The sequence below is a fragment of the Dicentrarchus labrax genome, unplaced genomic scaffold (assembly GCF_905237075.1).
Source record: "Dicentrarchus labrax unplaced genomic scaffold, dlabrax2021, whole genome shotgun sequence".
NCBI classification, from domain to species: domain Eukaryota; kingdom Metazoa; phylum Chordata; class Actinopteri; family Moronidae; genus Dicentrarchus; species Dicentrarchus labrax.
Genome location: NW_026136721.1, coordinates 28,142,160 through 28,155,515, shown reverse-complemented (window position 1 = coordinate 28,155,515; position 13,356 = coordinate 28,142,160). Strand labels below are relative to the sequence as shown.

The following is a 13,356-nucleotide window of genomic DNA, read 5'->3' as shown; positions in this document are numbered from 1 at the left end:
TCATTAGGACTTCCATTGTCACCTGCTCATGGTGCACTGGATGAATATGACTGGCAGAGGTGGTCCCCCCATGCCGTGACTAATTACTCCAGCCAATGGCTCCCCCCTGATGGATTAATGTGTATTGTGTGAGTCGGACAGACCCCCCCTCTGCCATGAGATGAGAGACGAGTGCGTCCTGATTCGGAGCTGTGTGCCATGCACAACCTTGATAATTATTTCCATAGATGAATACCATTGCAGGCAGGATGATGAAGTGGCCATTTGCGTTCAGAGACTATCACATGCAAACATGGAGCAGGGGCTTTGTCACTAGTGAGAAATCTGGTCCTGCACAGACCCTGAGTCCCTTGTGTCTTCCCAAGTTGCTTTTTGCACACATACACACACACACTCTCTCGATTCACTGCTCTGAAGGTACCTATATTCCCATTTATGCCATTTTCTAAATTTCACATACATCTCCTCATATTGTAGTTGCACTCAATGGGTGCTTCTATGCACTGAATTAAATGCACTCTGCAGCCCCTCTCCACTTGCCTTTTGAGACTGATTTTCTTTTTTTTTGTCCAGATAATCAGTGGTTTTCATTACCCAGGACATACAGGGTTTTAAAGGACCCGCTTGGAAATTGTATTTATTTTCTTGCGTAAAGCTCCTTTCCCTTTTAGAGGCCCCTGTGTGATCATTGGTGTTGGACTGAAGATTTGTGAGGAGCCCCCGGCCAGAGCAGCGTTCAAGAGTAGATCCCATAAAGTATGCTGGGGTTCTCCCGTCATAGCTTATGCCACTGAAACCATAAACTGTGTCTTCCTACACCTTCACAGGATACACTGCAGCTACTTATGAATAACCTGGTCATGGTTTGGTTTTTGTTATTTTAGGAATATTTTGTTATTTTTGTCTTTTCTTGTGACACTTTTCTTTCACTCTGATTTTAATCATAAAAAAAGGTTTATCTGTGGAATTGAAAACCATTTTACAACCACATGGTTAGTAGGTAGCACATATCTAAATTTACTGTATGTTTCATGAGAGCGTAGATCCTGCTGGTCTTATTTTCACTTTCCATGCAGCATAGCAAAATTAAAGACATTTACATTATTTCACGAACCATGGAAAATTGTTGCAGTGGGTTTTAGGAACATGTAATGGCGAACAAAAACCAACAAAACTAAGTCCTGGACAAGCCTACTCTAGGATTTTCTTATTTCCTTTTAAAGTGTTTTTCTCACGAGAACATTAAGTAACCAGTAAAATGACTATTTGACTTGAGTCAGACAGTCAGGATTTAGTCTCACTGAAGACCCAACTGCGTGTTGTTTTTTCCCTCCCCACCTGAGTTGTTAATCATTAACACATGAGCTGTTTTTACACTTAAAAAGGCGGGTTTCCGTGCTGACGGATTGACACATGAACAGCTTTGTTGTGTACTAAGAAGTTCTTCAAATTAAAAACTCCTAAACTGGGAAAAACAAAAAGGCTTATGTAATGAGAAAAATGATTTTCTTACACTTTTTTGATCCTTCAAGCTATGGGTAATGAATATTTTAGATTATATTTAAATTAAATCACTTTGAAAAAATAGAAGTGATATTTCATTATAGACAGGTACACTGTGTACATGCACAATGCTAGGTGGCAGTGACTCCTCATTAAAAGTTAACACTTTCTTTTCCTTGGGAGCAAGATGATTTACTGACCGGGTCTGGTAGAGGGAGATGTAAATTGGAAAGAAAAATGGGTGCTGCAGACATTGATTAATATTGGTAATGCTATCCACCCCTTCCTATGTGTTTGTAATAGCCTTCTCCTTATCCTGCTAGCCATGAGTCCTGACAAGAGGTATCCTGCTGGGCTTGAAATGAGCCTAGAATGGAAGCACGTGCCACAAAAGTGTGTGGAAAATGATCAAGCTGTCATTTGCTCATTCCACTGTGATGTACTTAGTGCTCAGTTCACCCTCTCAAAGAGAGAAAGAGAAGGAAAAAGAAAGCAAAAAAGGAACACCTTTATCCTCTGAGATGGAGATACTGTCATTGTCAAGGACAGAGATACAGTGATTTGGGGTCTAAGCTTGTGTCTAAGTGAATGTTTTTAAAGAGTGATTTGGAGGGTAAAAAAAACCCCACCAAACACAATGCTGGCTTTATGTATGCTTGCTCGGACCGAGTGCTAATGCTGGGCTGCTATACCACGCTGGCTGGTAATTGCTAACACATGTGCTACCTCTGTCTCGTTGCAGCCGGCCGAGGGAGTTCTGGCGCCTGGACTACTGGGAGGACGATTTAAGGCGGCGACGTCGCTTCATCAGGAACCCCTCCGGATCCACTCACTCAGAGGCTATTCTCAAAGCCGCGGCCGAACACGGTCAGTCCCATCCACCAGGTCCCTGCCTGTTGTTTGCGCTCCCTTTCTTACTCACTTGGTGGTAGCACCAGGTACATGGTAATAAAAATTAGTCTTCCCGTTGCAATAAAAGATTTATTGTACCACAAGACACAGTAAAATAGCACCCTCATTTGAATTTCACAAAGGTAATTTCATACCCTGCCACACATTATGCAAAGCTGGACTAATAATCAACCTGAGCGTTAGCATGCTTTACTCAGAAATTCAGTTTTGAACTGTGTGAGATGACATGTGAATTCTTTTTCATTGTCTTTTTTTTTGCTGCAATGCAGTGGCTGATATTAGTGGTAAGTAACATTCATTCTCCCTCTTCCTCTTTTTTCCCTTATTGAGATTTTTGCGTTTGAATGAGGGGTCATTTGGGGATTCATGCCTTTGATTCATTCCTTCGCAGGATAATTTGCAAGATCAGAGGAAAACATTAAAATATATCCCGCTTGTAGTCAAAATGAAATGTATTTTGGGTGTATAATTATGATGAATTTATTATTTTAATGTCTTATATTGTTAGACAGTAATACGTTTTATTGGTCCCTCAGGTTAAATGTTGCGCTAGTGAAATGCAAATTCCAGTCTACCAAACATTGTCCACATTTTACTTAAGATGTTGGGAAATTTAATGTGGTTTTGAAAAAACTCACTATATGACTCATTTCTGCAATTACCCAAAGTACAGAGTTGTCATTAGAATTAACAGCATTGATTACTTTTCCTTTAGTATTGGAATAGGTCAGATCAATTTCTCATTGTTTCTGTGCACTTCTCTATAGAGACAGGTGCCGATTTTCAATAAACCTCATCTGAGAACAGCTTCACATTCCCAGCAGTCACTTATAACCACAATATCTAAATGACACATGTCACTGCATTAACACCAGGAGTCGCATTTCTCTCCTAGAGTGCATGTAATCCCTCATTTCTCCAAAGATCCAGCACACACAAGGGTTTGCAATCATCGTCATGCTGGGCCCACATTTACCAGCTCAGTCAATTACTCTCACCAATAAACGTCCATTTGTGGACCGAAAATGTTCTCAATGTGTCACCTGCAAAAGTCCCCTTAAATGTGACATCATTCCCAAAGACAAATGGCAGGTGTGACAGGAGTCAATAAGAATGTGATCTAAAAGCAATAAGTGTTGGGGATCCCAGGATCCTGGGAGACTTCTGGTCTGCAGTAATGGCTGCAGTGTGGCGGCAGCTGGAGACTGAGGCCGGAGTCCAGCTGGTCGCTGTTCTTCTGCAAGCAAGCCTCTGAATCTCACTTTGTTTTCATCTTAATTCGTCCTCGTTTTCCCTTCAGCTAGTTCATGACAGAGAACAGACACATCACTTATGGTCAGTCATTGACTACTTTTTAGCTGATGAAAATGTGTTGAAGGCGTTTGGTGAGCTGGTTATTCAGGTGTTTGGTCTGATATTAAATTTTATTCAAAACAATTTCAGCTTATGAGTTGCACATATTCATCACTGGTAGGAAAAAAGTCAAATTCCTGCTAACAACATTTGGTTTCAAAGTCAAGTCTGTTTAAAAATAGCCAGCAGGCAGTTGTGGCAAGGGTATGCTACCTCAAGAGAGTATACTGCCTGGCTGAAGTATGGGAATATATCATTAAAATAACTCTTTGACATTGAGGCCTGACGGCATCCATTTTCTGATGTAACCTTTCGTCTTGTTTTAGTCGACCCGACATTTGTTACGGAAGTGCAGCTCAAGATGAGAATGCAGGGCTGAGTTTTCAAGCAGAGCACAAAGGTCATATCTGGCTGTAATTATATTCATCAGATGCAGAGGAGAAAATGCAGTCTCACTCCCTAAGAAAATATTTAGTATGAGATCAAGCCTGAATTTACCCTAATTTTCTAGCTACTTGTGGCTGCACTTTTCAAATCTCAGGCATGATCATAAAATTAGAAGCAACGGAAAATATTTAACATTTTTAACCGAGTGATGTATAGTTACAAAGTTTTATTTTTCCTTTTTAAGACGAGGGAAATGTATGCCTCTTCCTTTTTAAACATGGAGAGAAATGTGCATTTCTGCGTTAAGGATATGGACAACTGTTATCATTCATACTGCGCCAAGATGATTTCCACAGGAGAGTTTGTGGCTGCCAGTGGGCTTCAGTAGGCTGTTATGTATTTATGGCTGGAAAGAACCATCTTTTCTGGGGATTGATTTGGTCTGGTCCAGGGCCCGTGTACCAGAGGTGGCAGAGTAAATACCTGAAGACTAATGTCTCTGTTCTGGTAATCAATACTCGCCTCATGACCACACTCCTGGCTACGCTCCCGTTAAAAACAAATTTGTTAATTTTGACAATTTAATTGCTGTGACCATGCATGCCTTGAGTTGTATAAGCAGGTAGTTGAACCTTTCAGTCGGGAAATGGGGTTTTGGAAAAAGTATAACCTGTTGGGATTTATGCGCGTTTCTGCCCCCTGCGTGATGAGTGATGAGATTGAAGTATAGATTTTTTTTTTTTTTTTGTTGATGTGGCACGCCAGCTCTTTGCACAGATTGTTTATCATTGTAATCATTTTGAATTTGAATTTTATTCAATTTAAATGACACCCTACATTTTAAAAAGTCAATGATTGTTGTGACTTCACGTCTAAATGTTTTATGTATTTTTTAAAATGTCTTTGCTATTAGTATTATTAACACTTTAGTTAAGTTTACTTACATATTTACTTACAACTTTGTACTCTACTATGATTCCACACACACACCACACACACACACACACACACACACACACACACACACCCCACCAAAAGTGAGAGAGTTTTCAAATTAAAAGAAGAAAAAAATAAACAGTATCAGCTTCAGGAACAGAGAGTGAGACGTTAGCATGTAGCCTGTTACTTCTGTGCATATTTCTTTTTCCTGGTGATAAGTGACACAACTCTGGTCAAAATAGCTTTTCTTGCTATTCTTATGGAGCCAAACAATATGCTGACTGCTCATTATTTTTGTCGCTCTAACTTGAGTGCATATTGTATATGGGAACTATTAATAACTTGTGCTTGAGGGTAAGAGAAGAAACATGGTTTAACATCAGGCCAGTCATGTATTGCATCAGACTGTGTACTCGTGAGGCTCAATGCTAAATGTTACTTCTGTTGCTGGGGTGAGAACTGCTGAGCAGGTTTACGGTGAAATGTAAAGAAGTTCAAATCCATCTGTTTTCTCGTGATAAGTCCCCTGTCCACTTGCTTGGTGTGAATACAATGGCATGTGGTACGTATTAGAGGAGCTGGTAGTAATTTCAGTGCTGCTAACTAAAGAATCCTCCAGGGAGGCTTAATTACAGGAAGACCATTCTAAATATCAGTGAGCTGCATATTTTCCATGACAAGAGATTTTTTATCCCAGCTCTTGTAGCAGTTTCAAAGTATAAAGCCACAGGACGCGGCTGTGCATTTTTAGGAAGTGCAATTGATCTCCCCACAGGTGAGGATAAAAATAAAAAAACCCACTAGGTATGCATTCAGCGTCTCACCAGATTAAAACTGTGTTGCTCTTACCAGAATGGTGGATTAGAAAACATGCACAGAAGCAGCGAAAGCTCTCACTATATTGCCAGCTATGTTTACAAAGAGGGAAGACTCGCCAGCCGGTCTTTGTACTGCAGACTGTCTGTGGATCCTTACCATGCACCACTGGGGAATGCAGGGCTCTGTAAATGTTTGCAGATTACCATTTTTCTTAAATAATCCATTTAGAACCTCATGTCATGTTCAGTTGAAATCAAAATGGGCAGAGTGCAACCCTCATTTTGTTTATATGTGTTTGAATAATATTTGCATGCATGGTGTTTGTTTTCATGCATTCAAGTGCAAAATGCATTCAGGGTTAGAGTTATGTAAGTTTGTCTTTTGTCTCTCCATTGTGTTCGCTGTTTTCGGTTTGTCTGCCTGCATGTAGCTCTGCAAGTCACTGATTTGAGTGGACCACAACACCACTCTTAGCTATAGTTGTTTAACTGAGGCAGTGGGGGGAGACTGATAGCTCATATTAGAGCACAACAACTGTTTATTAGTCAGTCTGTAATGTGTAGCAAAAATAACTTTTCCATTGTCGTTTTTCACTGTTTGTAATCGTTACTTATAATTGCTGGGGGGTTTTTTGTTTTTTTTTTACAGAGAAAAGATGTCTGAGTCGGGTTTCAGCTAAAAATAAAATCTGCTCAAACATGTGATCAGTGAAACTTTGAAAGCTATCCAACTCTGTACTGAAATAAAGTTTAACGTGTTTATTGTGTTACCAACAATACCATATGAAATAAATATACCTCCATGAATGACACTGTATATGACCTTTTTATAACTGCAATGCCTGTAAAGTTAAAATAAAAAGCCCCTTTCCCCCCTCCCCCCTCCAGCGTCCGAGGAGGATGTTCTCAAAGGCAAGCAGTCCATCAGGAGTCAGGCTTTGGGAAATCAAAACTCTGAGAGTGAGACATTACTTGACGGAGACGACGACACGCTGTCATCCTTAGAGGAGAAGGACCTGGAGAACTTAACAGGTAAAGAAACGGCTCATCCTCTTCACCCCTCATACCGCTGTCATTCTCACCCCTCCCAGTTCTGCTGTTTATCCTGCAGCCCAGACAAAATAAAGAAATAATGTCACTGTAATTTTTATATAGCTTATAATATCCTACTCACACACACAACCCCACTGTTTATTAGTGTGCTATAACTTGTTCTTGTGCACTGACATCCTATCTCCCATCATGGGAATTCACTGATTTTCCCAAATGCTGCTTTGATATCACTGTTTTTTTCCCAGATATTTTTACCATTAATTGTTTTAAAAGTGCAGACTCCTTATGTATGTACAAGGAAAACAGGCTTTTAATAAAAGCCTTACCCAGCATTAGACCTCTGGACAACTCTTTCATTATGGCACCAATAGGAGAGTGTGCTGCATGAAAACACAGTATCTGCAGTTTGCTGTCTGCCACTGGAGGTCTTGCTTCACAAACATACACAGAGGCCTGAGTAGCAACTCTCTAAACATTTTTTTATCCTGCAGTAGCCGAGTTTATCCCAGGATACTGCTCACCCTGAAATGGGACATTATCTGATTTCAAGAAAAGCAGCATGAGCCCATACACAGCCTTGTATTAAATTAAATTGAATCCAACTCACAGAGTTGTCAGTCCTTTGTCGCTTTTGATACATCTGTTATTTAAATAATCTTAATTAAATATCATATAGTCCGCTAATCGGATTGCAGTGTAATCCGTATTTTTATGCGCAGCGACAGCGCTCACCAGACTAAGCTGCATTAATGGGGGCTCAGAGTGCTATTAAAATAACGCAACTGGACGACAATAGGATTAAACGTTGAATCCTGTCTAATAAAGTGATGTGTATACTGCGAGAGGCTTCAGCTTCTCCCCTTAAGCAGCTGTCTGCTTCAGGTGTAATTGAATGTCTTTGACTGAATGGAAAAAAAATAAAATGTGTTATTTCAACCCACGGATAACATGTCAGTACTCACGGGGTTCGCGAGAGGCAGAGGAATGAATATATATCTGTTTATTCCATCCGTTTGCATGAGTTGTGAGGGTGCTCTGGGAAATCAGGCCGGGCTCCGAGCCTCCTTTTCTCCGCAGCGCACATCTGCAAATACAATGGCTCACATGTGCAGAGCCGGGCAGAGCCTCCACCCACAGCTCCCCTGAGCCGGGCTCTCATTGTCATACTGGCATAAATTAAGATTGATGAGAGATTAAACAGAGCTTCACCCAACCGGCCGCAATCAATGGATCCTGACTGACAGTCGATTTTTTGACAATTATGTTTGAAAGTTTTACACTTGTTTTTTTATTTTATTTTAGTGCGAGTTTTAGAATGCTCTTTTTTTTTTATTTTATTTTTTACTTTTTATTTTGCAATCTATACGCATATATCATACAATGGGCAGTGCACTGTTGCATGTTTCTTACTTTATCTTGAACTCATCGATTAATTTACCAATTATAGGAGGGAAACTAGAGACAGTGTTTGAAGCAGCCGTAGCCTTTAGCTTGGTCATTTTAACAAACTGCAACTCTTATGCAGAATTGTTGTATATAAAGAAAATGTAAGGGATAAACACGCTCAACTACAAAAATAGACACATTGTCGTTATCTGCCGCCTGTTTATCTTCACTTTTCCTTATTAATTAACCACGTCTAGGTTTGAAGGCCTCTGCGGTGGGTTTCTGACATTCACCATCAGCTCACAAATCCCTTGTTGAGTTTAATAAGTTTACCTTTTTATTTTAATTTTTACCGTCGGTGGCTATTTGAAAAAGCCAGCACTTTGGGAGAAGAGAGGGGGGGACACCTTGTTTTTGTGACCCGGCATGTGTCTCTTCCTGCAGGCCCAGTAAACTTAAGCGCCAGTGCTCAGCTGGTGGCTCCGGCCGTGGTGGTGAAAGGCACCCTGTCCATCACCGCCTCCGAGCTCTACTTCGAGGTGGACGAGGACGAGCCGGGCTTCAAGGCCATCGATCCAAAGGTAAGAGACTCGAGCTCCATTGATCACGTCTCAAATTGTCACTTATTGAAGCCATGCTCGGAATTTCCCATAGTGCTGGTATAATGCTAAATACTGACTGACGCATACGTTTTGGTATCTACGAGTGTATTATTATTATTATTATTATTATTATTATTCATGAGAAGAAAAAAAATAATACTATTGGTGTTTCCAAAAGTTCTCGTCAGTCTGTCGCTGAAGTTAGAGTGACTGTTTGAATTGATTTTTTTCTTTTTAATATTTTTGGGATTTGATATAAACACTACTTTTTTTCTCGATTAATATTTTTGTAAAGTAAGTCTAACGCCATAACAGTGTTTAATTTCTAAGAAACTCAGTGTTTTTATAATAAATTAATGATGACACTGCCACATGGATCAGGCCTTCCCATTAAGGATCGTCCCTTTTTTTAATGCCTGCAGCACTATTTTCACGGTAAGCAGCTCTCAAACATTATAATTGCACGGAAATATGTTGCTCTGATTTAAAAAAATAATAAAATAAACTAACATTTTAACCAATTCTAGTTCCTTTATGTTGGCCACAGAGGGCTGCTGACCCACAGGTGGCTGCCTGTTCAGTGCATACAGTCGGTGCAGTTTAAGTCTCCATGAAACGATCCTATTTGTTTTTAAATACGTATAGTTGTGTATTTAAAGATATTAATTTTTTAAAAACATCCACATTTATGTCAGAATTTATTAAAATACTCGTGACAATAAATGTCTCCTACAGTGCATTATCTACAGATCAACCGCATTAATCAGATTAAAGCTTCAGTGTAGCTGCAGGGGCTCTCTCTCTCTCTCTCTCTCTCTCTCTCTCTCTCTCTCTCTCTCTCTCTCTCTCTCTCTCTCTCTCTCTCTCTCTCTCTGCTTGTGCTGCTGTGAAAACTGAGAGCAGAGATGCTCCCAGGCCAATATATTAACATCAGTCCGTTGATTTACATTCATTCGAAAATCCGTTTGAGCCTGTGACACACTGTAAAAATAAATTACGGCCTAAAGTCGACTGTGCACATTCCATTCTTAATTTTTTGCAAAAAAGCGTGTTTTCCTGTTTCCACTGTTGACCACAGGTTTGCTTTCTGTAAGGAATAATTTGATTCTCTTCATCAGACAATAGCAAAATAAAATGCAACAGATTTGCCTGTCATATCAGCTGTCAAAACACGTCAAGACACGAGGCCAAGTTGTAATTTAATTTGCAACATTTTATTAACATTTCTTTTTTTAAAGTCACATAATGAAAAAAATTGAACTTGGCACGCTACATTTTATTCTTTCACTTAACGATTTTGTGCATATATTTAAATAAAAGGTTCTTCACTTTGTGAAAACATTTAAAGAAGACAACTAAAAGTTATTACATTTATCTGAAAATGTACCTTCACTTTCTCTCTGGCAGTGGCCCAATTGCTCCGTTTAAAAAGGGTTTTGTGGTTTGCTCGCTGCATTATTTTGTTACTGATATTTTTTTTTCTTCACATTACTTGGACAATCGGTTGCAGAATCATCTTTGTCCTTCTCTGAAGTTTTATCCCAAAATGTCTCTCGGCTCTGTCTCGACAATCACCTTATAGTTTGTCCAAACTTTTAGCATTGGTGAGGATTTCCCTCGCTAGTCTCCACGTCTGCTTAGCAGCAGCCTCCAGGGCTGAGTGAGGCTTTCCCTGAAACAAGTCCAAGTTTGGCAAGAAGTAGTGGGGACATCTGCGGCACTGCAGACAGGATATGAGCTGCAGCAGGATGCCATTCAGTCGGTCTCCGAGGCAAGACTCGTCCCAGTCGGTCTCTCTCGGGTGTTTCTCGCACTCATACAGCAGCAGGGTCTTCATGTGGTAGTTGTGGAGCGGCTGTCCCGGTAGCTCCAGGTGACGGTCCCTCAAAGTCTTCAGGACGGACAGACACTTCTTCCTGCAGCCGGCCATCAGCAGCCTGTTCTCGGCCTCGCTAAACTGCAGGACCCAGGCGTCGCTCTCTGCGGAGCTCTGCTTCCCCGTTAACGAGTAGCACTCTTTGGAGAGGAGGTTAAAACCCTCGGCTTTAACTTCTGCTACCCGGTTAGGACCAGGCCACGGGATGTGGGGCATAGGCCACTGAGCTGCACTCCTAGGCCAAATCCCAGTGCACTTGAACGCGGGGGTGATCTGCACCACATACCTCTCCCTGATCCGTAGTTTGACCTCGCTGGTATCCGCTACCATCTTTACCACGTCGCGGTAGCTGCATTTATCCACGGCCTGCGCCACCAGAGTCTGAAACCTGGAGCGGATCTTTCTGGCTGACAGGTACCCCGAGGCGGTGATGAACTCGACCCACAGCGACATGCTCCTTTTACGGCCATCGCTCAGCTTCAGCACCGCGCAGCCGGGCAAGGAGCCGTCATCCACAAAGTTGAACACCCCCATTTGGTTGAGGTAAAGCACCACCTCGAACTCATTGGGGGAGATGACCTCCATCCCCTCATAGCGCGCGTCTATCTCACTGAGGGAGCTGATAAACCGCGGCTCCTGCACTTCCACCTCCTTCAGGACATCCGACACCACTTTACAAACCTCCCGTATAGTCTTCGCAATGGCCGCTTTGCGAGCTTGGCATCTCTCGTTGTGATATTTGTTAAGCTGGTAAACCAGCTTTGCCTGCGTCGCAATCATGTTAGGGCAGAGGTCCGGGCTGTACACCGGAGAGTCGCAGTAAGTTGACGGATCCAATGCTTACCGGTAAAGCCAGAGGCAAGCGCTTCCCCGTGCAGGAAAAGTGTGTAATCAAAGTTTGTCTTTTTTTTTGCTTTTTTTTTTTTTTTGCTTTTGCAGCGGATGGACGTCAGTGTAAGGAGGAGGAAACGGATAGGGATGCAACGTAATAGCCTGCTAAATATCAGTCAAAGTCATGAGCACTTCCAGCACGGCTAGGTAGATTCATATTCAGGTTGCGGGTCACCATCCGTGTCCTGGGTCTGCAGACTGCTAAAGGCTAAAACATCGTCTGTGACCGTGCATCTCCTCTCGCTGTTATTCTCTCCTCCGTGCCCCTGCTCACTTTTCGTCCACACTCAGCTGTGAGCTGGACTTGTGTAGTTTATGAATGGTTCCTTTAGCAAGAGTGAAAAGGGGGTCGGGCTTCTCTTCCTGCAATCATGTGCAGAGCTGTCAGTGCAGGCAGCCAATCAGAGCAGAAGAGCTCCAGTCCGCCTCAGCAGCATCTGGGCGCACGGAGCTGTCCGCTGCTCCCAAATCGACAGAGGAAAACACAAACCTTTTTAGGTTTATACGGGCGGATTCCAGTGTATACTCTCTAAGCCAGCAGTAAAACATTTTTTTTTCTTTTCTTTTCTTTTTTTTTTAAAAGAAAGGTGTTGCTCCTTGCGCGTATTTCTCCCGGTGCGCTCTGAGGATTAGGAGTGTATAGACAGTGTGAGTGACAGCCTTTAACTTTAGCTTGTATTCTGCAGATAAGTCTCTCTGTCTTTCTCTCAACTTTTAATTGATTGTGTTTTTTTGCGTGTTTTCTCATCTCTTGAAAGGCTCAGTAATTGCGAGGGTTTTCTTCCCTCTCATTGAAAGCAGCAAGTATAATTTATTCTTATCCACTGACTTACGCAGCATGTCCTGTACTTTTATCATAAAAGCTCTGGTGGGCTGTGTTAGCTTAATCTTGAAAACTTACGGATTTAAGTGTGATTTTCCCCCTTTTTATTGAATTAGACATCTAACATGAGGCACGATCAGTTGGCGACATTATTATGTAAATTAAATTAAAACTGAAAGAAATATAATATAATAATAAATTCCATTTTATTCTGGTTAATTCCTTTGGCGGTTGTGTTTTTTTTTTTTTAGCCCATTCATGCCATAATTGTATAACTGTATAAACGATGAATATTTAATGCCGTTGAATGTTGCTCCTCCATTATAATTTTGTTTATGCAGGTTTAATGTGTGCAGTGCACCTGCAGTTTAGGCCGCTCTGATTCAAGCTTTTTCTGAGCCTGAAATGATGAGACAAATTAACACGACCCACCTGATACGCCTTTTAACCAATCAACTGACTTAAAGTAGTATTGCACATTTAGTGTCATTTACGCAATCGATAATTTGGGGTCAAATAACTAAAACAAGGCGCACACACATACACACACACACATACACACAAATACACGCGCGTTAATTTACCCGTGGGTTTATCGCCGTGAACCTTGTTCATGCTGAATAATTTAACCGGGGGTCTCTCCGAGGTTGTAATTGAAGTCCCCTTGTCACCCAGACTTCATGTTGGAGGACTAAAGAAGCCATTAGTTTCTCCCACAGACGAGGGCTGCGGTGTGAGACATATTTAGGAATGTAAGCATGCTGGAAAGAAAAAAAAAAATCCGCAGTGAAAGCCATATATGATATTCTTGAA

The 13,356-nt window shown here is 41.4% G+C and overlaps 2 protein-coding genes across 9 annotated transcripts in view; one reads left to right on the top strand and one right to left on the bottom strand.

Annotated features, from left to right (window-relative positions):
- lrba (LPS responsive beige-like anchor protein) overlaps nt 1-13,356 on the top strand; it is a 185,419-nt gene that overhangs the window by 102,962 nt on the left and 69,101 nt on the right. For 5 of the 8 annotated variants that reach the window (XM_051384753.1, XM_051384755.1, XM_051384754.1 and 2 more), the window contains exons 37-40: nt 2,246-2,370; nt 2,685-2,699; nt 6,801-6,944; nt 8,796-8,932. In XM_051384753.1, the coding sequence (XP_051240713.1) occupies nt 2,246-2,370; nt 2,685-2,699; nt 6,801-6,944; nt 8,796-8,932 (421 nt within the window). The remainder of the gene's footprint in view (nt 1-2,245; nt 2,371-2,684; nt 2,700-6,800; nt 6,945-8,795; nt 8,933-13,356) is intronic. The other 3 variants (XM_051384759.1, XM_051384758.1, XM_051384756.1) reach the window with 1 other exon arrangement.
- Nucleotides 10,146-12,032, bottom strand: mab21l2 (mab-21-like 2). Its single transcript, XM_051384771.1, has one exon. It carries the CDS (start codon nt 11,607-11,609, stop codon nt 10,530-10,532), a length of 1,080 nt encoding a protein of 359 aa, XP_051240731.1. The 5' UTR covers nt 11,610-12,032; the 3' UTR covers nt 10,146-10,529.

Coding starts and splice junctions, on each gene's coding strand:
- mab21l2 (XM_051384771.1), bottom strand. CDS start 11,609: ATGATTGCGACGCAGGCAAAGCTGGTTTACCAGCTTAACAAATATCAC.